At 39.9% G+C, this 25,538-nt stretch overlaps 2 protein-coding genes across 3 annotated transcripts; one reads left to right on the top strand and one right to left on the bottom strand.

The window, feature by feature from the left end:
• Positions 1-4,141: 4,141 nt before the first annotated feature.
• On the top strand, positions 4,142-8,340 carry fam98b (family with sequence similarity 98 member B). Its single transcript, XM_044376017.1, has 8 exons — positions 4,142-4,332; positions 4,517-4,665; positions 4,777-4,905; positions 4,990-5,165; positions 6,000-6,080; positions 6,200-6,316; positions 6,592-6,759; positions 6,850-8,340. Exons 1-8 carry the CDS (start codon positions 4,295-4,297, stop codon positions 7,117-7,119), a joined length of 1,128 nt encoding a protein of 375 aa, XP_044231952.1. The 5' UTR covers positions 4,142-4,294; the 3' UTR covers positions 7,120-8,340.
• Positions 8,341-8,435: 95 nt separating this feature from the next.
• ptpn21 (protein tyrosine phosphatase non-receptor type 21) lies at positions 8,436-25,279 on the bottom strand. Of its 2 annotated transcripts, XM_044374860.1 has the most exons (20): positions 24,975-25,279; positions 23,775-24,073; positions 20,696-20,865; positions 20,204-20,301; positions 18,886-18,953; positions 18,716-18,786; positions 18,237-18,324; positions 17,971-18,059; positions 17,300-17,387; positions 16,918-16,997; positions 16,676-16,783; positions 15,816-15,876; positions 15,517-15,598; positions 13,818-15,343; positions 13,051-13,191; positions 11,811-12,029; positions 11,465-11,593; positions 11,138-11,372; positions 10,737-10,897; positions 8,436-10,614 (listed from the first exon to the last, which is right to left on the bottom strand). In XM_044374860.1, the coding sequence occupies exons 2-20, from the start codon at positions 23,952-23,954 to the stop codon at positions 10,486-10,488; spliced, it is 3,723 nt and encodes a 1,240-aa protein (XP_044230795.1). In that variant the 5' UTR covers positions 23,955-24,073; positions 24,975-25,279; the 3' UTR covers positions 8,436-10,485. The 2 variants fall into 2 exon arrangements, with proteins under 2 accessions (XP_044230795.1, XP_044230796.1); XM_044374861.1 differs by lacking the exon at positions 16,676-16,783 and having other exon boundaries at positions 24,975-25,277.
• Positions 25,280-25,538: the final 259 nt, after the last annotated feature.

Genomic DNA, 25,538 nt, shown 5'->3' with positions numbered 1-25,538 from the left:
GTGTGTGTTTGCGTGCATAGGTCTTCATATGCATTGGTGATTTGATGTGTAACATCACCACTGACTATGTTAGTAAGGCTTTGATGTCCTGACAGTGCTGACCAGTATCCTGTTTCCCATCTTTGTCTCTGAACAAAGAAAGGGTCAAACTGTTAAAGGAATAGTTCGTCATTTTGGGAAATGCGCTTACTAACTTTCTTTCTGCGAGTTAGATGAGAAAATCAATACCACTCCCATGTCTGTCCTCTCATTATGTGGCTGGATCCAGCAGTTAGTTTAGCTTAGTATAAAGACTAGAAACAGGGGGCAACAGCTAGCCTGGCTGTGTACAAAGGTAACAAAATCTGCCCACCAGCACCTTAAAAGCTCACTAATTAACTCTTTATATCTTGTTTGTTTAATCTGTATAAAAAGTACAGTAGGATGTGTAAAAATGACAATTTCCTGTTTTACAGGACTGTTTATTGGAGGGCTCATGAGGTTGCCAGGAAACCAGCAAAGATTCCTGGAAGTTACTGTGCCTGGCCAAGAAATAGTCCCACACATCCCCAACGCTGTAAAGGCACAAATTCTCATTTTTACACTTTGGTTTTTGTTTGAATTTAACAAACGAGATACAGTGTTAGTGAACTGTACAGGTGCTGGTAGGCTGATTTAGACTAGCTGTCTTCCTCTGATTCCAGTCTTTATGCTAAGCTAACTGCTAGCTGTTGGATCCAGCTTTGTATTTACCGTACAAACTTCAGATCGGCATCATCTAACTCTCAGCAAGGAAGCAAATAGGAGTATTCCTACAAAAATGACTTTTATTTTTTTTAAGATCCTTGGGAAACAGGGACTAGACAGACTGTAAGCCAGAGTTGAACTGTGTTTGAAACCCATATCCCACCCGAAAGAGCAGAAAATGTCCAATTTAACACCTTGCTCACAAAACTGTTGTCGACTCAGACTATTCTGGACGACAACACTTAGATTAGAACAAACTCCCAACAGGAATAACGGCTCAGTTTGGAAGTCTGGCTGCAATAACCGAAATGTTTCCTAACTAAGGTATTGGCTTGTTCTAAATTAGCGCTAAATGTAATACACCTCAATTTATAACAGCAGATTTGGTACAACATCCATTTGCTGTAACTAACAGATATGCATATCTTCTCACCTCCTGTCACTCCTGGTTAAAACGGTGTAGTGGCACCTCAGTGTTGATCCGACTGGATCACAGGACAGACGTTTCTTTTCCTAACTCCACCCTGACTGGCCAGCGACACCAACGCTCCCTTTACTTTCTATGCAAACTTTCTAACATGGGAAAACACATCGACCTCTCTGCAGACTGAGTCAGTGACGGGACAGGACACTTTAACGTTATATAGGTAGACGACCAACCCCTGGTACCAAACTCCAAACACCTGTAAATACTTAACACTATATTTAAGTACTGATAATAATCCCAGCTTTATTTGTCTTTGAAATTTTAAAGATAGAGCTGTATTTATCGTTGCTGTCAGCATATACTGTAGCTTCAATTGACAGCATTATGTACATAGGTCACCTTTTAGTATTATTTCACATTGAAAAGTAGAGGGCGTTTGTGATGGAAATGACTATTGAGCTTCTAATAGAGTTTCTCTCTAGTTTTGTACGGTAGATGGAAGGATAGTGCTAACACGGTACAGTAGTGGCAGTCCACTTGTTTCAAAAGTTTGATATATAAATATATATATACATACATACATACATATAAAGCTGCTAGATACAATCACTAATTTTATTGTGTTGACAGAGAAAATTAGCTATGAACGACTGTTAAACCCTAATTCTCCAACAGCATATAACCACGACGGTGAGTTTTTAAATGTTTGATTGCTCTGTGTGATGAAGTGGAAACTTGTGCGTGTGCGTGTGGGTGTGTGGGTGCATGAGTGTTACTATATATGTGCCCGCGAATGTGTGTTTGTACTGTATGCCTGTTAGTTTCCAGCGTGCTTGTGTGTGTGGGGTTGGTGTTTAACCAAATGTTTGGTTGGTTGTCATATTCTCCCATTGTAATTGGATTGCCCTGCATTATTGCAAGCTGAACCAAGGTTTGATGAACCTGATTAAAACTTGCTGGCTGAGAAGCAAAATGTAGGACGTGCATTTATACAAAGTGTAGAGAATGCTGAAATAACACTTCTCATTCTGCATTAACCAGCACAGTGCAACTTCCTGTCATGTACTGTATTATATATGCAACATGTGTCTGTCCGCTTTAATATATATATTTTTTTGACCTGCATTATATAAGACTTCAGTTTTAACCACTTTGCTGCTAGTCTTTTATCCTCTTTCAATCTTGGAAAAATTGTGCATATCTTTGGGAATGCATACAAGTGTACATTCTTGACATTGTGTAGATTAAAAAAGAAAAAAAGCTATATAAACTCTTTCTCTTCAGTGTATTGTTTTAAAAAGGTTACTTTTCACAGCAGTTGAGTGGTTATGTTTCAATTCTCCAATGCTTTGGTGCACTGATGATACTATATGTAAGCTTTTTTTCATCTTACAGCGCTTGACGTAACATTTATGTGATTAGTTCTAAATAGTGGAAGACATTTGTGTTTTGAAACTTGCAGTATAAATGGTACTACTCTTAACTATTCTGTAAACACTGCCTGTTTTTTCTTTCTTTTTTTTCTCTTACTTTCACTCTCTCTTCTTTGTGCATATTTCTTTCCTGTGCATCTTTCTTTTTTCTTTTTTTTTTTTTGTTTTGTTTTGCTTTTGAGTTTCTTAGTGCCATCGGCTTTCACATCCTGACAACCTCAAAAAAGTGCCTCACGTCCATCCTAGTTTCCATCTTACAATTTAACATCTCTCGTTCTGGTTCTATTGGTTTCTACACGTCTAGGTATTTCTTATCATGGTTCGAGAATACCAAGTATATGATGTAAAATTTATAGTCCCAATAACTCATGTCATAGTTGTATTTTCTTTATACAGATGTAGCTTGTTACTTTTCATAAATATATAATGTAAATATGCATACATATGTTTGTAACTGTTTTTATGTTACATCATACACTTGTAATTTGACATATCAAATAACATTATCATAATAAAATGGTGAGTTTTAATCTTTTGTTGTGTATACTTCATGGTGTTTCTGTTAATCCATCGCACATCTGTTCAGTCGAGATTGGAAACAGCAGCTGGAAGCCAGATGTAAGTGTTGTGAAGTGTGCTGCAGTCTACTGTGACTGGGAGAAAATATAAGTCACCTACATCCTCATTTGTAAATATTTAGTTACAAGTTAAACTCTCAAGACTGAAATCTCCGGTGAAACATATTTCTGCATTTTAGTTAAAGACATACCATAATTTTACAACTAATTGAGCAAAATAAAGACAGACAATAATGAATAAAATTGTTAAATATGGCCCTATTCCAAAGGCTTCAGAGGTGACAAGATACAGTATTATACTGACAATTACATTTAAGGAAAAACTTATTTTCCCCTGAGTTACAAGAGAGAATCTTAATTAATTTCCATTTGCCTCCTATGAAAACACTGACCATTATCCCATTTTTGTAAATGATAGATGTTTGTGAAGCTCTAAATAAAACCTATAAAAACATTTCCAACTGGGTAATAAAGTAGATTTACTAAAGTACTTCAAGGTAATTTTGAGGCACTACAATATAATTTATTATAACTGTATCATGTATTTTTACTCCACTACATTGTCCTTACAACAGTTACAGTTACAGTTACTTTTCAGATTAATATTTTACATACATCGAGAAATAGGGCAATAAATAAATTGAAGAAAACTAAATGTCAAAATGCACCAAAATGTCAACTTTTTAACAAAAAAAAAAGTGTATGTATGTATATATATACACACACACATACACACACACACACACACACACACATATATATATATATATATATATATATATATATATATATACACACACACACACACACACACACATACATACATACATACATAGCCTATTTGTTAGAAATTCACTACACTTCATTGCTAATATCTGAGTCAAATTTAGGCTTATACGTGCATTTTCTACTGCGGTGTTTCTATTTCAATTCGCACTGTAACGGAACGACTGCCGCGGAACTACAGATCAAGGGTCATATGTTTCCCCCCGGCTCACGTACGCAACCGGAACAGCAAACAAGCATGATGATAATGATGCTGAAATGAATGGATTCAAAAGATTTACAAGTAGAAACTCTTGTAGCTGAAACGTCGTCATGTTTTAAGTAGATAAACACTGTTGTCAGCAATGGAGTTTGACATTTTAGACTCTTTAGAGCAGCTCGGGTAAGCTAACGCTCTGCTAGCATGTTAGCTTTGCATTTAGCGTCACATCCACCGTTATGTTATCAGTCTCTGTGTTGAAATAGATAGTGGTGGATTTAAAGTGGCTGGACTTCATACTACGTTTATCTAACATGTTTGTCGTGCTGGTTTGACTCTTTTTCTCTTCGACGTTGCCGCTCCTTAGCTATGCCGGCCCCCTGATGGAGGAGAAGGCGCTCCTTGGAGCTGCACAGGGAGGCCTGTCCTCTCAGGAGTATGTGGACCTGTGCAGGTGGTTGGCATCCAGATTAAAGCTGCAGTGTGAGCTGGAGGAGAGCATCACTTCTGGTCCAGGTGAGCCACATCCACCCCACACCCCCTCCATGAATGGTGAGAGAAACGATGCTGCAGCTCACACGTCTTTTTCATTAAACCTGCCTGTTTAATCTTTCTCTGCTCCTCTAGACGACTTGGACAGCCTGCAGGTGGAGGTGAGCGGTTTGCTGAAAGAGTTGCACTGTCCTCATGAAGAAGTACTTTCAGGAATTCTCAAGGGCAGCGCACGAAATCAAAAAGATCATCTAAAGATTGTCTGTATGTAATCACCTCATGCTTATTCTAGTTATTGTGATAAAAACTCTGTAACTTTGTAATAATAAGTGTCTTTTTTTGTCTTAGTGTTTCTAAGCTCGGAGCTTCAGGCGGCTCAGATTGTGAGGAGCAGACACATCTCAGATAAACAGCAAGACGAGAGGCTGGAGTATCAGGAGCTCCTGAAAATCTGTCAAACACTGAACCTCCCAGAGCCCCAAGGACAGGATACAGCAGGCGTCTTCTCCCAAATACAAGACAAGGTGGGGTTGTTAAATGCCAAATAAAGTACATTTAATATCAGGGTCACTCACCACCAGTGATAACATTTGATTTGGCCTGTCAGGTGATGTTGGACTGAAAAAACTAAGGCTGCAGCAAACAATTCTCGATTAATCATTTTGTCTATAAAATAGTGGAATAATGCCTGTTTGATTTCTTTAAGCTCATGGTGACATTGTTTTTAGTCTTATCAACTGTCCAAAAACTCAGAGATATTCAGTTTACTGTCATGTTTGACAAAGAGAAGCTTCAAATCCTCACTTTGAAGGAGATGCAAACAGCAATCTTTTGCTTAAAAAAAGCAATTTTTGCTTAAAAAAATGACTTATCAATTATTAAAATGGTTGTTGATTAATCAATTTTTTATCAATTAATTGACTAATCATCACAGCTCTAGTAAAAACATGTAGCTCCACTAACAGCCTTATTGTTTAATCACTTTGAAAACTATACTGTGTATAAAACATAATAAATATGTCGATTTTAAAAATTTGCCATAAATGGCCAATACACCACCTAACTGTAGTCACACATACATACACCTGTTTTTCATGCCCAATACTATGTTTATTTTGGACAGTTTTTTGTTGTTTTGTGCTGTTAACTGTGATTTTACCTTTTTATATTAAATGTATTTATGTGAATACATAAAATACAAGAGTAGATGAACAGAACTGATAAGCTGATGTGTATTTACTATTGACTCTTAAGGGAAAACAGAAGCACCACTGTTTTATATTAACGGCAAATGTGTCTGCATATTTTCCCCGTCTTTTATATTGTGCTGATACATTAAACCCTGTGTGTCATCACAGGTTAAAAAAGTACTTGAAGATCTCCCAGACGGTTCGATTGGAAACCCCGTGCTGAAGAAATCTCTCAGCAGTGACCAGTGGGTAAGTAGATGAACATGTAAAATGAACAACGCTGTATGAATTCTTATACCTTTGTGTGTGTTTTTGTATTGTGAGTAGTATAGTTGGAATTGATTTCCCTTTTTTATTTGTCTCCACAGGAGAAGCTGCACAACATAAACGCAGCTCTGTCGTCGGAGTACGAGTGTCGGCGCAGGATGCTCATCAAGCGGCTAGACGTCACGGTTCAGTCCTTCGGGTGGTCAGACAGAGCCAAGGTACGTTCATCTGTTAATCATGCATTGTCCCATTTCCTCTAATAGGGGGGATCTAAACTGAGGCGGGTGTAAGTTAATATGGAGGTGTTAAATCATTGCAAAGTCAAAGAACATGTATGGAAAATGCTGCTTATACAATATGAAAAAAAACAGATTTTTTGAGTGATACACGTCACAAAACGGCAACATTTTAGATCTTTTGTCCTTTTCCATTTTTCTCTGTAGAAGTTGTTTTAATCATATGTGTGACTGTTTTTTTTGTTGTTTTTTTTTAGGTAAAGGTGGACAGCATGGCAAGGGCCTACCAGCCCAGGAGACACTCTCTGAGGCCACAGTCGATGGTGGACGCGGCTGAGCTGCTGGCTGCCAGAGAAGACCTCTGCAACGTGGTGAAGACCAGCAGCGGCTCCAGCAGAGAGAAGACGACTTGTGCTGTCAACAAGGTACAGGAGATCGTTTCCCCGTTCCGTACAAACGCCCTCAGTTTGATGTTTTCTTCTGAAACAAGCATTTCTCTCCTCTATTATCCACAGATCCTCATGGGGAGAGTGCCAGACCGAGGAGGACGTCCCTCAGAGATAGAAGCCCCGCCTCCCGAGATGCCACCCTGGCAGAAAAGACAAGATGGAGGAGGAGGGGGTGGCTGGGGAGGACGTGGTGGTGGACGAGGTGGTGGAAGAGGAGGAGGAGGAGGAGGTGGTGGTTGGAGAGGAGGTGGATGGAACCAAGGAGGACACAGTGGACACGGAGGACACGGAGGATATGGTGGATACGGAGGAAAGAGGGGACGGTACCAGTATTAGTTTCTACTGATATTCTCTTGTGTTTCCACATGAACTCGACTTGTGTTGTCTGTGGAGGCAGAAAACACGTTTTTACAAGTCAGATGTCAGACAGGCAGATTTCAGCCAAAAATCATCTTCTCATTTGGATGATTAATAGTGCTCCTGTTTTTACTTTTGGAATAATAGTGTTTTGTTTTTATATTCGCAGTGTTTTTTTTTTTAAGTGAAAGTAGGAGTAAAGACTTCTTGACAAGTTCCCTTTTTGTTTCTTGGACTGGTGACGAAAACAAATTTGACGTGCACATTGTGCCATAATGGTGCATCTTCAATAATATGTTTAAGTTAGGACTGAACCGAACAATTATTCTTATTATCAGTTGATGTCTTGATTTCTTGATTAATCAATTAGCCGCTGGGACTATAAAATGTCAGAAGATGGTAGAAAAAAAACACAAATGTCTTGTTTTGTCCCAACAGTCCACAACTCAAAGATACTCAGTTGACTATCATAGAGGACTAAAGAAAGATTCACGTTTAAGAAGCTGGAACCAGCGACACTCAGCGTTTTTTTTTTATTGAAAAATGACTGAAAACAATTCATCACTTATCAAACTAGTCTGCGATTAATTTTCTGTTGATTGACTGATCTTTAGTTTAGGTATCAGCTGAAAATAAGGCGCTGACTCTAAGATATTTAATTCTGTTTTGATAAATCACAAATGATTATTTAATCATCAAAATTGTAGTTGTAGAATTATCAATTACCCTTTTTTTTGGCACTAAAGATGAATAAAAAAAAAAGAAACTACACCAGCTGTTACGCCTGTCATAAAATGCAAGTCCTTTAGCCTAAATGTTTTGAGTGTTAATCATGTGACAGTGTTAAAGGGATTTAATGTAAGCAAAACGTTGGAGAATGTCGGCGACTGATCTGGTTATGAACGTGTCAGTTTGCTCCCTGGTGACTGAAACCGCTGCTACCTGTTAGACAACAAGCTGAGGACACTAAGACGTCTGGAGTGTAACACACGATGTTCCACCACTTTATGATTTTCTAATTCAACTGTGATCTTCGAGTGTGTCCTCCGCCGCAACCTGTATTCCACATGAAGGATGGTAGATTACACTTTTTTTTTTAAATGCATATTTTGCAGTTTTCATTTCAGACTGCAGATTCTGTACCAGCTATTATCATGATCCTTTTACACCTCTTTAATAAAGATTTCTTCCAATACTGTACACTCCCCTTTGTGAATGTGAGTCACTGGCTAATTTCTACCACACGGTGGCGTCATTAACTGATGTAAAAGACATAATTGAAGAGACCAAACAAGTTATTTCCAAATATTTATTCTTGGCTGAAAAGATTTTCTACATGTTTTTTCTTCCAATGGCATACCATTTTTGCTCAATAGATACAGTTTATACATAGTTTTGTACAATAACCAATATTTGTCATAAGCAGAATTTTACATTGTGTACATTATGAACAACAGACCTGTACATGGACAAAATGGTTACACCTTGGCCACAAAAAAAAAAAAAAAAAAATCATCATTCTCTTCAGTCTTCACACTAAGACTCAATCAGCATCTTTTTAAAAAGCAAAAAACAAAACCTGCAGCAAATTCATAAGATCCAGTTAAAATACATCTTAACGTCATTAGGATGCATTTTTCTCCAGTTAAGTAGGTCACTGCCCCATGCGTCTTTGACACCAAAAACTTGTCATGAAAAACATCAGGTTAAGAAAAAAAAAAAGGGATTAACAATCACTTCACTTTGGCCACATTATAAATGAAGTTGGCGCCTTGAATTCGCCGGGTTTTGTATATCAAATATATTGTTAAAAACATTTCACTTAATGTAAACGTTGTAGTGCCTGTAAGCATCATTTCAATACAGCTGATCTTGACTACTGAGCTTTTAAATACTACCTATAGCTGCAGCAGGAAACAGTCAAATGTGCTGGTGTAAGTGGTCATTAATAGTCAGGAGGCCATTTGTAACAGCAGGATGTGTCTCTGCAGAGGGACATTTCTCACTGAGGTGAAAATGAGCGGCAGCCAGAATACTGCAACTGGAGCTGGTCGATCCCTCACTCACACTCTCTACTTCACACTGAGTGCCACAGCCAAACCCAACACACTGCACAGAACTCAATTCTACTACATGTTCTTGAGTCTGTTTAATGTAATTAAAATAAAACAGGTGAAATTCAGGTCTTTAGAGGTCTGAGCCAAATCCAGTAATTATGAATGTGATAGTTTGCAATATTTGTTTTTTTTTAATGTATTGATTGGCATTATTAACACATCACTGCAATCAAACAAGCAATACATGACACTGAATGAGAAAAAATTTCCTTCATATTATGCAAAAATACAGAGCCCTTCTGACTTTACAATACAGATTATTTAGGCACAAAATAGATTTGAATGTATTTTGTTCTTGCTCTCAAATACAGCACTCAGAGTTCAACTATTCAGCACATCGCAGGATAAAAAAAAAAAAAAAAAGTAATGAAAAATGTGTGTATAAAATTAATTTTCCAGTTTTAACTCTCAACCCAAAAACGGTCTGTCGTCTCTTTCTTCACTCAACTACACAGATTTCTAGAAGCTGTGCAATGCATCTCTACTTCCCAACAATCCAGTGTTTTACAAGAACCAATGACCTCTTGTATTAAATGAGGATCGTAATTATCCACTGAGAGATGATGTCTTGTTATAGGTGACATAAGCATCATTCTGTTAAATGTAAATCTTTCTATTCTCCTTCAGTTCAATGCAGGGAGACATGCCTGTACCACCAGAGGCCACATGACAAATTTAAAATCCATCTGAACTCTGGGCTCTCTTATCAAACCTTCATCTAGACATTTTCTTTTTTCCCTCTTTTCACTTTTACAAAGTCCTTCATCATCAGAACCAATAGCTACCTCAACAGCAATCCAGTAACATTCATTAAAAAGTGACCTTAGTCAAATGAAAATACATTGACTGTTTTGATACACATCTACAATAAAGATTGTTTTAATGCAGCTTAACATTGGTTCATTATATACAGCAATGTACTGTAAAAGTGCTGGGCTTTATTAAGCAATAATGTATGTAAAAAAATAATATATAATACTGTTTAGAGGCAGGTCACAAGTTTTTATGCTCCTTCATGCTTCTTGTATATCCACACATCATTCCATCAGCCTTGTCTGATTTAATACTTGGCCAAAACAGGGTCCATCAAATACCAACTGCTACATTTGAACAGATTTACATACATACAGACGTAGTTTGGCACAAACCTGCAAATTCCATCCTACAATCGTCTGTGATGACAGTGTGTGTTGGGGGAATGAAGATGGGTTGGACTAGAGGTCTGTGCTCAGATTAGCCTGGAGCTGCGGAGGTACTGGATGAGGACCCTGTAGATGAAGGTGTACTGAGACAAGGTCTGAACCATCATCATCCTCTGATTTCGCAGCTTTGACAGGACAGTTCTGACATCCAGCATCTGAAACAGACGGTGCTTTAGTGTGAGACAGATAAACCTGGCAGCCTTTCATCTAAAAAAAGGAATACATTGTTGTGCCAAAGCAGACAGGAAGTGTGATGCTGTGAAGGTGAGGAGGTTACCTCATTGTGCTCCAGGCAGGCTATCATGATCTCAGACAGGATGATCACTCCAGTCCGTCCCACTCCAGCACTGCAGTGGACCAGCACAGGTAGGTTTGTGTTCTTTGGGTCACTGATGCTGTTAGTGTGTCTCCTCACAGACTGGATCTCCTCCAGGTAGGCTGGAAAAAGAAGGGAACATTAGCTTGACATTAAATGAAATACACAGTAAATAGATAGTGTTTTTATTATAAATCTTGAGAAAACAAACACTTCCGTTAAAGACTTGTAACTAAGCTACATTTTCACTAGCTATTGAATAAATGTTGCTATTGATGCAAACATCAAACAACCACATTTTTAGAAACGGCTAGTGATCTGATTATAAAAGCACAAGACAAACTGATAGTGATCCCACTCACTGAGGAAGCCTTTGAAGTCCTCAGGACAGCCGTGGTCAGGCCAATCTGTGTACTGCAGGTGCCAGACGGTCCTCTCTTGGCCCGTCAGGAGGTGTTTGATCTTTAGCCCTGTGGTGGCGTAGCAGCCGGACTCTGTGCGGAACCGTGTGGTGATCTTAAAGCGGCCGTACGTCACCGTGTTGTGTCGTGAGCCGAGTCGGGGCCAGTACCGGAAGCTCTTCTCTCGGCCGCTCTCCTGGAGAAACCAAATGATGTGGAAAAGTCAATCCAGGAAGTGATGAGGAATAAATAAAAAAATGTGGAACTTGAAATATGAAATCAGTGTACCTCTTCAGCTGTGACCATGGCGATGATGGATACTCCCTGTTCCCATACCATCTGCCAGAAGTCCTGGCACGTGTTCGACAAGGGGCCCTGTGTAGCAATGTAGCTCCACTCCTGTCCACCTACTGTTATCTAAAGAAACAATATTTCTCTTAAAGCAATCACTCATAGGATCTCATTAGGAATTCTTCTAAATACAAAGAAGCAGAGTAGAGTAACTGTATCATATAAACATAAGAATGAAGGAATGAAATATGACTCATAGACAGTCATTGTCTTCCCACAAACCACCGAACATCCCTGGGTGTGTAGCATGAGAGGCTTCTGGATGGTAATCTGCACAACTTACTCTGATGTGCGATGCATTGATGTAGCCTGTGTTGTTCTCTTTAGTGGGAACCAGCTCCACTCGGGTGTCGTCATAAGGCAGGACGTCTTGGAAGCGGTTTTTGTCTCCGCTCTCTGGCAGCTGGGCAATGGTGCATTCCCCTGATGGACGACGCTTTGGGATACTCTCGTACTCCTTTAACAGCTCGCCGCTCTCCATATGCTGCTCCAGCACTTTACACTGACACACACAAACAAGGCAACAGTAAATACACCACTGCCACGAATGATGCAGACATGACTCCTCATTTCGACTTCTTTAGGCTAATCAGTTAAACTAAAAAAGAATTTAATCAGAATTTAATCAGCAGTGATGCTTTGCATGACACATAAATGAATGAGAATATTTGTATTATTAATGTGTTGAAACTGGACAAAACGGAGAAGTTAAAATACATTTACTTCCTGTTACTTTTACTGCAGAAGTATTCTACAGTTGTTCTCACCAAAAGAGGACAGTTTACTGTAAACTTGGTGTCTTGTTGCAGCAGGAAACATGAAATTTTTGCATGTGCAAGGATATGAAAGTGAAAATTGATTTCCTCCTTTAAAAAAAAACAAACTGAAAATATGTAGCACCCCACTTGCTTAGTTATTTATGAAACTGTCAAAACATCAAAGTATTATCATATGTTTTAATAAAATTTGATTTGCAGTAGTGACATTTTGTGCATGATGAATTTGTATAATAAATAAAGAAGCATGCTAACATCTGTAATGTATACAATTGAACACTCTGAACTATGAGTTTGTAATAATTTACATGTTTTGTTGACAATTCTTGTATGTGTGAGACATTTGGGAATCTGTGTGCTCATATATGACACCTTCTTAACAGTGATTACTTGATTAGCTGGAGAGGTAATTATTTTTTCCAAGTGTCAGGAATTTACCTTCACTGTCAAAGCAACAAACATCAAGATTAACAAGGCTGACGAGTTCAGCTGTTTCGACTTTCTCTTTCATAACAAGGCCTAACCCTACCAGCAGGTCAACTAATGCTACACAGCCAGCAGCTCCTGGTAAAGAGCTTTTTTTCTGGTCATAGGCAATGTTCCTAAATGACAAGTCTTCAACAATACACAAGCAACATGTAACTAATCTCACACTGCCTTAACTAAACATTACATTTGTTGCTTTACAACCTGCTGTTTATCAAGTATCAAATCACTGACAAAATCAAAAGCTCTGAAGCACCCTACCCTCTCGTCATTAGAGGCTCTTTCAGGCTCATCCTTGACCTCGTCGTGCATTGGCTGCCTGGACACTGACAGGCCATTGAGATGGGCGACCTTCAGTGGGCCCATCTTCTTCACCTCTGACCTAGCCCCTTTCTTCATGCCCTGGTAGGACAACAGAGTAGAGACAGAGAAAACTGAGGATGAATGTGTTTGAGTCGCACAGATATTGAGCAGACAAGAGAGGAGGGACGGCGCAGCCTCGTTGAGTGTTTGCTGAGAGAATGTCACCTGTCTGGTTTTCCAAGGTAGCCTGACGACATTCTTTCAATATGTGTCAAAGTGAACCTGTCTGCGTCATTCAACGCCGGCGACTGAGACTACCTCTAATACTTTCTGCACGCATACTCATGTGATCTTGATATAAAGCATAGATAAGTTACTGAGCAAAAACAAGTGTCTACAACACATTATTTTAGAAAAAGAAGATTGTTTTTTAGCTGACGCTTAAATAAAAACAGTGTGTGGGTGGACAGCTGTGATATGTGAGCAATAAATTAGTCAGACTATTCAACATGTTGAAAACATAAACTAATTTGACACTAAAAGATCAATCTTGCCTCAAGGCAGTCAAAGCAGAGGTGGCATAACTGCACTACAACAGTAATGTACAATGTAAACAACATGACTACATCAGCTGACAGAGGCAGAGTTAAAAAAAAAAAAAAGAAAAAAAAAAGACATTAATAGGATGGCCCTAAGCTGAAGAGGAGATTGGGATCAGGACTCACCGGAGGGGGCAAGCCTTCTACTGTTTTCTTCCCAGGAGGCACATCAGACACAGGCCTCTTCTTGAAGTCTTTCTTAGTCTTCTGCTTGGCCTGGCCGCTCAGGTCTCCCTCTGACACCGAGGGCATAATCCTGGGCTGCCGTAAATCTGACAGCAGGTACAGAGGCTCCCCCTCCTGGATCAGGGGGTGAACCTTGTAGGTCATGGAGCCGGTTATTGAGGGGTCCAGGGAGGAGCCTATGGGATAAGCAGGAGGAGGCTCAATGGGAGTCTGTTGCTGAGGCGTCAGAGAAGAGAGAGATGTAAAGCTGTGATGCTGTTGTGGCTGCTGGTCAGAAACAATCGATGCTATTGCGTCCTGAGAAAGCGGAGTGTGACGTCCGCCGTCGTCCTCAAACTCCTCTTCTTCACCGCTACTGTGAACCAGCATGGTGGCGTCTGAAAGGGATTTCTTGTGTCCGTACTGAATGTCCTCCTTAATGTCTCCCCTGTCCTCTGTCTTTGTGCGTTCCAAGAACACGTTGAGCTGAGAGCCCTGAGAGCGACCTCCGCGCAGGACTGGAGGGGGCGTGGCGGTTTCAGCTGCTGAAGAAGACACGGTCCGCTCTTTGACCCTCATCCCCTCGAAACTATGCGCCAGTCCGGCGATCTCAATGGAATTACGCTTCTGAGCATGGTGTGGGTGTCTGTGTGGGGGTCCGCTGAAAAGAGGCTCCGACACCTCTTGTAAGGAGTGAGCCACAGGCAGGCTGTCCTCTTGGAAAGTCTGGACTGAGTGGTGCACACGCCGCGTGATGATCAGGTCTGGGTTGCTACTACTGACGTACAGGTGACGCGACAGGTCAGGTGTGCTGTTAGCAGGGCGGGGATGGGCATATGGGTAAGGTGGAGGCGGTCGGTACACGTGTGTTCTCATGATGTTGGGGGCTGGATACTCTTGGGCCTGCTGTAACTGGACATTCGTGAGCTCCGGGACACTGACTGCCCCCACCACAGGTCTCCTCTCTGTGGGATAGGGGTATGGAGACGGGCTGTGGAAGCTGGAGCCGAGGAAGGGATAGTGGTGGTGATGGGCTGCTCCGCCATGTTCCCCCCTGATCTCCGGCTGGCTGTAAACTAGAGGGTCTGGCCTGCTGTAGGCGTACGAGTTTCCAATGTTTAGGTTCCTCATGGAGTGGCTCTGCCGGTGCTCTTGAGACAAAACCATTCCTCCTCCTGCTCCTCGGTTCTTTTGACGCATCACTGTCTCATAATCAGGAGTGGCACGGTAGGAGGGCGGGATGAGAGCGCTGTGACGATGCGAGGGGACGTAGTCCGGCCTGGTGATATCACTGGTGATAGAGGGATTGGAGGACATGGGTGAGGGCTGCAGGTAGTGCTGGGGATTGGTTAGAGAGCTGGTGCTGTGGGCACTGTATACACTGCCGTTCCGTAAACGTCCCCCACTGCTGTATTCCAGGGGAGAGCAGTCCAGGCTGGTCTGGGAGTGGTAGTAATAACCGTTCTGACTGTTCATGTACAGGTTGTCTGTCAGAGAACAAAACAGCATCCAAGATGAGCATTGAATTATAATTACAAAACAACTTGACATGTAAATTTAGCTGAACACAGAGCAGACAGAGCACAAAACAGTTATTAACATCATGTAATGACTTCTAATTTTATTCCTAGTTGCAAGTCAGTGTCTATACAGTGGTTACCTTGTGATGATGTGTAAGGCTCTGTGAAATGGCCATTGTAGTGCATTTGCGGAGGGGGCATCATGTAGGGCTGAGGCTTTGGCTGTAAACCAACAAGAGGGGGATTCAGTTTCTGCTCATATGATCCAAATACTGTCTGAGAGCAAAGAATTAAATATAAACTGTGTGGTAACACATTGCCGCTTGATTGTGATTTTGATATACATCGTGTGATGCAATGCAAGCCAGAGATTCAACAAGCATCTATATAAGCATACAAAAGGTGAAAAGTGTGTGTTTTGAGTGTGCATAGACATTACCAGAGATATTCTAGTAGAAGATCTCCGTCTGACTGGGTTGACAACTGTGGGCTGGGTTTGACTGGTGAGATAATGAATGTCAGTCAAAAAAGGTGACCTAACCTAATACTCCTACCAAGTATACAACAATAATAATACTTTTTCCAATATCTTACTTTGAGGAGTTTTTCTACAAAACCCTTTTATCATTCAGCATTTTAACTTTGAGAACACACATTCAGCTAGGTGCAAACCAGTGTAAGCTTCAATGAAAGTTCATCAAAATGAAATCATATCGCACAACTCTTCTCCAGTACACAAATTTGGGCTATCTTGTCTTTATCAGGGTGGAGGTAGCTTTTAATATGCCTCCAGTAGACCTGGAGAAGAGTTGTGCTTTGTGTTTTAAATTTGATGGACATGCATTTATCAACATATGCCAAACTTCTCGATCACAGGTCAACTAATAAAAAGATTAAAGGCAGATACCACATTAATTTCAGAAGTACAACAGGTGCTGCCACTGGCTCTCAAGTCAAAAATGGAAAAAAATAAGATTTAATTCATCTTTATTGCACCAATAATGGTAAGAATAAAAATCCCTTCCCATTTTAAATGTTTTAATTTAATTTTACTTAATTTATTAGGATCCCCATTAGCTTCATTAAAACACAGGCTACTTTTCCCAATAAATAATAAACCAAATATATGAATTGCTTTTGCATGGATGAAAAACAAAACTACAGGCTTCACAACCAAGGCCCATTTCGTATATATAGAGCCTGTTGCTGTGGCATGGTTGGCTAGGTAGTCAGGAAGGGATGGGTGTTGGCACCTGCTCGATAGGCATACTGTAGGCGGTGGCTGACTGTGTTGCTCACCCCTTATTAGAAGGCAGAGAGGGACGAGAGAGCATTGGAAAGCGAGGAAAGGATAGAGTGAGAAGGGACTTCTGGGAGCCCTCAGAAGGCAGGGGGTCACACTCCTCTCTGAAGAGAGAGGAGGAGAGGAGGATCGGAGTGAGGCTACACCAAAGAGGAGACACATGCAGGAGACGACAAGTAACAAAGAGACAGGAACTGGGCCAGACGTGTTAAAAAAACCAAAACAAAAACACACTTACAGGCTACTCTTGTTAATCTTATAAAACTTGAGTCTGGCCAGACACATCCGGCACACATATTTGGAGGTTTCCATGTCTTCCTACGCAAGAAAAAAGGAGACAAAAAAATAATAAGATGGCAAGACAATTAGCACAATGTTAAGAATTCCTGTGTATACTCTCAAATACCTTTACACTGAGTTTCAGCTATTACCAGCCCTACCCACCCACCCACACACACCCACACACACCCACGCAAACATACAGGTATATTGTTGAGACTAGCTGATGTAAGCTCCACCACAGAGGCCATTTCCAATTTTGCTAAATCCAATAAGAGACTGCAATGTCCCAGGGGACGGGGTAGAGGAGAAGAGAAGGTGCAATGGCAACGGAGACTTACGGTCTGGAACTGAACACTCTCCTCTCTGTTGGCTAGCTCCAGGGCAAAGAAGGACCTGTTGTGACTCATGTTGTTAATTTCATTCCACCTACGCAGCCCATTAAAGTGGCAAAAAGAAAGAGGGAGGGAAAAAAAAAAACACATGATGTCATGGCGGTCACATTTTTAACTACACCAAACCACACAGCATTTTTAAGAGAGACTGTGGCGCTACTTTAACAATGCATAATAAAAAACCATACACACATGTGGAAGTCAGTCAAAGGGAATCTAGCACTCATAATGGTATGTACATAGATACAGTTTAGCCTAGGTCAAGAATGTTCACTTACTCACTGGAGTGACAGATAAAACTCCCACAATCCTTATCAGCTATCACAGTGTACCTGACTCATTTCCTCTTGGGCCACATTCAGGCCTAGAGAGTATTAGGGAACATTACAGGAGACAACTTCTCCTAAGAATAGCTGAGAGCTGTGCCGCAAAACCCAATTTATACTGACAGAATCATCTGATTCAATATAATTACTGCTTATAGAGAAGGTTAGCAGACAAAGCTTTTATTCAGCTCTTCATATTTAGAAGTAGATCATATTTTAGGACTTTTAGGAATTGCTGTAAAAGTAAGAAAAACCAAACATTGTGATTTGCTTGTTTGTTTTTAGACTTACCTAAATAAAAGAAGTGGCCTGCCATTTTTATGCTTGACAAAGATGCCATCAAGGCAGGATCCAAGGGTAACATCTGTGCCTGTATTGTCCTGTTTAGATTAAGGGGAAAGACAAACATTTAGAGCAGCATGTTTTTTTCCCAATAGTTCTTCAATCAAAATATTCATTAGTTTTATTGTGCTGGCTCTTTTAAGTTCAGACTCTAGAAAACCAGTGTCATGCTTCTTTTCAGGTTTGGGCTGTTGGGGGTTGCAGCTTGGACCTACCTTGGCTTGATAGCTTTCCTGGCCATAGCCTTCCATTTTCTCCACCTCCTGCATGTACAACATCTCTGCCTCTGGGGCTGACAAACCCCTGAGAAAAAAAAAAAAATGTAATCAAAAGTTAAAACCTACTGTACCCACAGAGAGTGATTTTTTGAAAAATAATTGCTGAATTCAAGATGTTACGGTGGTAATAAACATCTGTGGGGTAACAACATGAGAGAAAATAAAGATAATAAATAAAGAAATAAATGATATGAAATATAACCTAGGAATAAAAGTTTAGGATAAAGTAGGTAAAATGGAATTTGGCGTTATAAATGAATCAAGATTATGAAAGATTACAAAAAAGGCAGATTGCCTGGATAGATCAAATAGGGTTAAATTAAAAGGGCCGTGTTTGCTTTTGTAATATGTGAAGCAGTTGGTCTGTCAGTCCACACAGAGAAACAGGCAGGCTGATGTTTTGAAAACTTGCTCACCTGAAGGACTGATAAAGAAGGGCCACTTTCTGAGTGGCCTCTTCCAGTACTCGCTCATCCTGGATCCAGTCCTGCAAAGACAAAGTCAACATTAATACAATGCTAGTATAAAACACATCTGAAACATTTTTTTCATTTCACACAGTGAGAATACAAAATGAAATGCTCACAATGGGGAACAGCACAAACTTCTGGAGGAACTCCTGGGAATCATATCGGTTGAAGTCTCCAAAGTCAGCTGTGGACAAAAAAACAGACGCACTAAATGGATAAATACAGCAAGGCGTACTGTGCATGATGTTGCTCTCTGAATGAATCCTATTACATGTCCATTTCTGCATTTAGTACGAGACAAAAGCTGCATTCAAGAATTGCAGAATGGTGTAATGCCTTTTTGGAAAGCTGCAGTGTATGATGACAAGATGGACTAATTTTAGGAGAGGAGGGGCCCGTTTGTTATGGAAGGGAATTGCTTCAGTGTCTAACAACGTGCGGTCCAAAAGTGTTACAGCTCTAGCCAGCCTGCTGGCAACAGCTATGTTGGGTATTCCAGGCATCAGTGCTCAATGCTCAAAAGCTACAACTGCCCTTCACTCCAAACTATCCCTGTCAGAGACACAAACGTAGGACTTTATTTACGCAAAAATTGCTATGTTTGCATGACATTTTAAGTAGTGACTAAATCTTAAGGGAACCTGCAAATAGTTTTTTAGGGCTTTTCTTCAAGGCACAAATTGCATGATAGTCAGTCATTTGAATATGGCTGCAACAGTAAGTGATCTCAGTGGCTCTGCTATGCTAACACCTAGGCCAGTAAGTTGCAGTGCCTGATATAACTTTGCCAGCAGTGTTTGAGATTCTTCTGGCTGGGCAAAAGTTGGAGGATATGTTAGAGCTAAAGCTCATGTGAAAGGGGAGTTCACATTCACAGACAAACGCACCCCTGACCAATTTTACAGGCTGGTTTAGGTTTCATGGTGCTTGTTAAATGTTGCATATTACAATAATTGTGAAAATGCTCTGTGAAACCCTTAGATAAGTGGTTGTAGAGAGGATTCAGACAAACTACTGTGAGCAGCAGACACTTGAAACAAAACATGGGGTGTAAAAATATGGATAACAATATATTTTTGAAATTGCTATGCTTTGAGAAGTTAGGGTTGCAAAATATCATCTCTCCTGCTGTTTTTTGCAGTTTACCAACACCCTAACCCTTGCAAGGTTTCAATTTGACAAAAAACATAATGAAATGGCACAAGCCTCCTGTCCAGACATCAGAACACATAATTAGTGTTTCCAGTAGAATTTTTTGTCGATGTGAAGGGGAGTTTAGTGTTTCAGCAGGTGTTGTCAGATATCATAATTTATGGAAAATTACTCTATAAATAATGCACCAGTAGTTACTTAAAGCTGCACCAGTGGGACTTAAAGCTGCTGGAGTTAGCACCAGTTTTCTATTATAAGACTAGTGCTATACATTCAGATTACCTTGCACTGCTAGGCTAGCTAAACGGATGGCTTGCTCTAGGGAGCATGAGATCCTGCCCTCCAGAACATCCTTCTTCAGCTGTAGGTAATACTGATATCTGTGGGGAAAGAGAAGGTTACTTCATAATGGAAAATAGACAGCGGGCCAACAATCAAGTATGAGAACTATGTTCAGGTTTAAAGAAGGAGCTGTGAAGTCATTACAGAGCAAAACTTCTCAAATGTATCAGTATTCAAATAACACAAAATTGGAGTTGCAATGGAAATCAATTCACATATTGTGCTGATCAACTTCTTGCCCTGCAGGCCAGGGTTTATTGACAGAAATTAAGAACACCTCATGTGCTTGCACTAAACTTTGCTCATTCAGTACTCATTTCATAACAAAAATGTACAACTTTTTGATCAATGTTCTTGAAGATAAATTGATACTAAGCTAATAGAGTTAGTGGCTTAGACAAGACACTTCACATGTCACAGATGGTACATCACCTCGTGATCTCCTGTTGCAGTTGGGTGACACTGGGTATGTAAAACACAACTCCAAAGTAAACGGTTGGCTCCAGCCCATACTTGTCCAGCTGCTTTTTCAGCGGCTTCTCCAAGTCAATCCATCTTTGCTGGTTCTGCTTGTTGAAGTACCACAGACTGAAGTATGTTATCTAACAAGCAAAGAAAGAAAGCACAAACATTACACCTGAATCATGCGGTGATCAGGGAAATTCTAGGGCAACTTGTAAATCTGGCAGACCAATTTAGGTTGGAATGCAGACTTACCAAAACTTATATTCTTAAGTTTAGAACAGTAATATTTAACTGCTTGAGACGAAAAATATGTAGACAATTCACTTGAAAATGTACCCATTGCAAACTTCTCAAGGTAGCACTCCTTGTTCAGTCTTGTGACTGTCTGAACATCTCACAATGAACACTGCTAAGTGAAATAACCCCTGTAGGTTTGCTGTTCATGAAGGACAATATGGCTGAAAGAGAGCTATTGTGATTTGCTGCCACTAACAAACCACGACTAGAAAATTACTTGCCAACAAAACCATTTTACACAGATAACATCTGAGAACAAATATAAGTTAACACTGAGTAAATATTGCTCAAGAGTTTTTCATGACAAGTCAAGAAAACAACAGTAAGGCAGTATAAAGACAGCATCTAGTTTCTTTGCAGAGCCTCAAGTCCAACATAAAATTGTTGTCCTCATTACATTGTTCCATCATCAGTCTGTCTGATGATGTTAACATAGATCTCAGAGCACAAGGGCCTGTTCCACAAAGCAAGTTTAACAAAATCTGACTTGACAAGTTTTTGGCTGCAGAACAGGTGATTAACATACAACCAACTCTGAGTATGTTATCTGTTAAGTTAAGTGAGTATGTGGTGAATGGCAAACAGCAATCATCAATGAAACTCCGATACCATAACTCACTATGGTAACAAGTAAATAAAAGGCACAGCCTCCATTTTTAACCAGAGGAGCTAGAAACATGTGCATATACAGACTATGCATTATCTTTAAAAAACAAAACAGCAGCAGCAGCAGTGAAAGGAGTCAGTTACACTATGTAGTTTTATTCAGCGTTGTCCATTCATTCATAATTTACCAGACTTGACTTTCTTTAATGGAAGATAAAACAGAACAGTAGTTGCTGCAGGTGACAGCAACTGAAGATGAAATACAAAAATATAGATCATACATAGATATATTTTATTTGGAGTATCACAGCAATCTCATTGTCAGACACTGTAATAATAATTTTGATGATTTGCAGTTGAAAAGGTGTCTAGGTTAAAACATTTTTAGATATGTACATTTTTATACACCTGAAGTAAATTTAAACAGTCACTATAATGCAGTTAAAACTATAAGCAGCCTGTTTAAGAAACTCACTTTTAAACTACATTTAGTCCCATTTTTTTCAGCTCCACCACAATCATGCTCACTTAAAAATATTAACACATAATCTCAATATGATATAACTGTAAGTGTTCCTTCAGTGTGACCAGTCAGACCATAAGAATATGAGATGATTATTCATTGACCAGTTTCTAGAGCTTCAAATTGATTTACTTTAAACAGAGATTACCACATTATGTGCAATTAACCTGTCAGTGCAAGAGAACTGTTCTGACAACCTAACAGCTACCTTATCAATTTGTACAGTGTTAAAAAGAAAACTTCCATTTGCAAAAAAGGATGGACAATGCGCAGATTTTCTTCTGAGTAAAACTTGAATGTGATGGCACAGAGTGCTGTTCAAAGAAATGACTGATTGCGCATAAAAGCACTCAGTGAAGAGAGTCCTTAGGTAACGTACTAACCTCCAAACAAGATTTTGATCTTCCTCTCCTAACATAAACATCTGCAAATTAACAATATCGACAGGATCACTAAGGAAATGAAACAGTATGTGAGAGGAGACAGAGGGAAACTCGGGAATTGTTGAAGAAAACCAGCCAGTGAGCAGATTAGGTTCACAGACTAAGTTAACACAGTAACTGACTGAAGTTACAGTAATCTCTGTTTCTGGAAACCCAGTTTCTGCTTAACTCAAGGTTCACAAAGTCAGAGTTTAACACTACACCCTTGGTAATCTATGCAGGACATGCAATCGGCTATGGATGAAGTGTGACAGTGAACTTTGGTTTTCTGATGCTTGAAAACAAGTATCAGTAGTGGTGTATGTCACGAAAGTCGGAATAAAACTCTACCATAACTCAATTTCAGTAACAGAATATGCATGACCTTTCTATCAAAGGCTGGCATTGGAGAGAACCACATGATTGCATTCTGCTGACATGAAAAACAAACAATATGGTGTTACCCTCTTCATACTAGAAAAATTCTACATTGGGTGTGGAGTCCTGTCATTTTTTCCTGGAGGGTTGAGAGCAAAGGGTTTAGAAAGCACTGCCAGAGAGACATGATGACAAATTTAAGGCGGCTGCTACATTATTCAGCAAAATAACAGAACCTGTCACATACTGTAAGTTCCTGTGCCAGGTGGTTTTTATATCCAGCAATCTCTGGTGTTTATTTGAGGTGCAAGTGAGTATAACAGCATTGAGGCTTACATCACTTTCAGTTCATGACTAACATGATGTGTTTGTCTTGACACTGTGACAATGACTGTGCTCACAGTGACCAAATGCAGACATCAGGCTCAATACATTCTTCAATCTTGACTCAGACCCTCTTTTCTTTAACATATTGTCTCTTTCACATGCTGTGTGAAACTCTCAAAAACATACATCATACATTTACTGTTTGCTAATCTGTATGATGAGTTAGTAACATGCAAGTAATAACTTAAAAACATACAGTATGTAATAGACAAAGTCCTAATTTGTGTCATAAATGGGAAAGAGATTACGAGAGGTTTCACTATACGAGTAAACAATGAAAACTGGTTATCTTAGTTTCTGTTTACCAGTTCAAGTAAGAATGTGACTGGGAGACAACCTCACCAAAAACACTTTCTTGCTGAGATGATGAACCTCAAAAAAACACTTATAGGAAAGAACAATCAGCACTTGATATTTGCAGAAAAACACATACCTCTCTTAACTCGAGTCTCTGAGCAACTGCCTCCAAACATTCCTGTCCAGTGCTCTCCACTGAAAGTGTAAACTCAACAAACTCTCCATTGAGCAGCTGAATCCGAGTGACAAGACAGCTCTTGCTTGAAACAGTATACCTTCGAGTCCTTTTGAGTTTCAAGCCAAATGGCAAGGGCATGTTTCACACTTCTTCAAGAGGGAGGTCTTCACTTAGTCCAGAGAAATTATTCTCCTTGCTGTCCCTTCAAAGACGATGTGTACATTAGAAGTCATGGGGCTCATCATCAACAGACAGATCTAAAATGCCAGAGAGAGGAAATATCTCAGAACAAAGTACTGTATACTGGAATACACAACAAATTCTAGTGAATAAAACACAGTCTGCAAAACAGGGGGAATGACAGTTTCAATGTGGTCATCCCCTTTACTTAAGACTATGTTATGATACATTTGCATTTAGTTATACAAGGCACAAGACAGTCTTCACACCTCATGCTGAAACAGATGCCACACTTAAACACAAGACTCATCGTAAAATAATCCTCTTAAATGCTTCATTTTGTTTTAAGTTACCTAGCTTGACTATTTCAGACTTGCTACCAAGTGGGATTTAGTTCATTTAACGTACTCACTACTCTTGCATTTGGTTCCTTAAGTCAACACTCTGGATAAACCATTAAAAATCAATGTGTGTGGACTTACAGCAGTTTGTAGTAGGCTATCTGACCTGTGTGACTGACTATAAAAGAGTTTACTGGCCATTTTCCCAAGCTTTGTGGTTAGAATAATCCCCTTCCGGTGAATAGCCTGATCCAAAAACTGACTAGAGCGACCTGATTCAATACGCAGCAAGCTAGTAGTTAGTGTTGAACACTAAATTAGACTGCAAAATCCTTTCTGCTACTTTCCTCCTCAGCCATGCATCGTCCATATTACAAATGATCTAGCTAACAGTTACTACGTTGCAACTTTACTTAATGTTCGCTTAAATACTATGTTCAAAGAAGTTTGTTCCAATGTTTGACTTGTTACGGACCAATTTGCTACTTTTCATTGTCAGTTTTAATATCTTCATAACATTAACCCCAACTAAATTAGCTTAAATGCTAGCGTGCTAACTTATGTTCCAGCAAATAGACGATACCCTAGGGAAGCTGACGTCGCCGGTAAATATTTTGGGCAAAAACGTTGACGTTACCGTTAGCCGTGAGATGCCAATTTAGGAGTCCAACTAGGATTAAGTCCCGACAGGTTCCGCCATCAAGCTCAATGGAGTCTTACTTTTTTAGATATTCAACAAAATTATAGACAGCGAATCTGTCTTCGGCTTGTTTCTGGATCAAAACTAATGTACCACCCCATGCCTCTTGGTCCAACAGTTCACTCAAGCTCCAAGCGTGTTTCGCTTCCTGGGATTGGAAGAGCAACAAGTGTATTCCGTCTACATCCGCGGCTCTATAGCGTTTGTATTTCTACTTCAGCAGTTAATAAATTCCACAGCAGCCACCCTGCAATATACTTCAACTCAACTATAAATGTATACAAACGATATAGTTTGTAGTACTTTTTAAAGCGGACGTTTAAAAATGTAATGTATTGCCTACGCGGCGGAGGAATACATAGGGGTTTTCAGAGCCATGACATCAGACAGCTGGAATGCCGAGCGGTGAAAATGCCAGAAATGGGACAGCTGCCTGGAACTACTGGCCGCTGACCTGTCTGTTTACCTTTTACATCGACTGACAGCTGTAATCGCAAACAC

This window comes from Thunnus albacares, chromosome 15 (genome assembly GCF_914725855.1).
Source record: "Thunnus albacares chromosome 15, fThuAlb1.1, whole genome shotgun sequence".
NCBI lineage: Eukaryota > Metazoa > Chordata > Actinopteri > Scombriformes > Scombridae > Thunnus > Thunnus albacares.
Note: the sequence above shows the minus strand (reverse complement) of the source record. Positions and strands in the feature narration are given on the sequence as shown.

Bases quoted from the DNA above. Each gene is read 5' to 3' on its own strand.
- fam98b (XM_044376017.1), top strand. From the start codon at position 4,295: ATGGAGTTTGACATTTTAGACTCTTTAGAGCAGCTCGG. The intron at 4,666-4,776 runs GTGAGCCACATC...CTGCTCCTCTAG, and splicing joins GAGCATCACTTCTGGTCCAG to ACGACTTGGACAGCCTGCAG. The intron at 4,906-4,989 runs GTATGTAATCAC...TTTTTGTCTTAG, and splicing joins AGATCATCTAAAGATTGTCT to TGTTTCTAAGCTCGGAGCTT.
- ptpn21 (XM_044374860.1), bottom strand. From the start codon at position 23,954: ATGCCCTTGCCATTTGGCTTGAAACTCAAAAGGACTCGAAGGTATACT. The intron at 20,302-20,695 runs GTGATGTACCAT...CTTTCCCCACAG, and splicing joins CTGCAACAGGAGATCACGAG to ATATCAGTATTACCTACAGC. The intron at 12,030-13,050 runs GTAGGGTGCTTC...TGTGTGTGTCAG, and splicing joins GAGCCTCTAATGACGAGAGG to TGTAAAGTGCTGGAGCAGCA.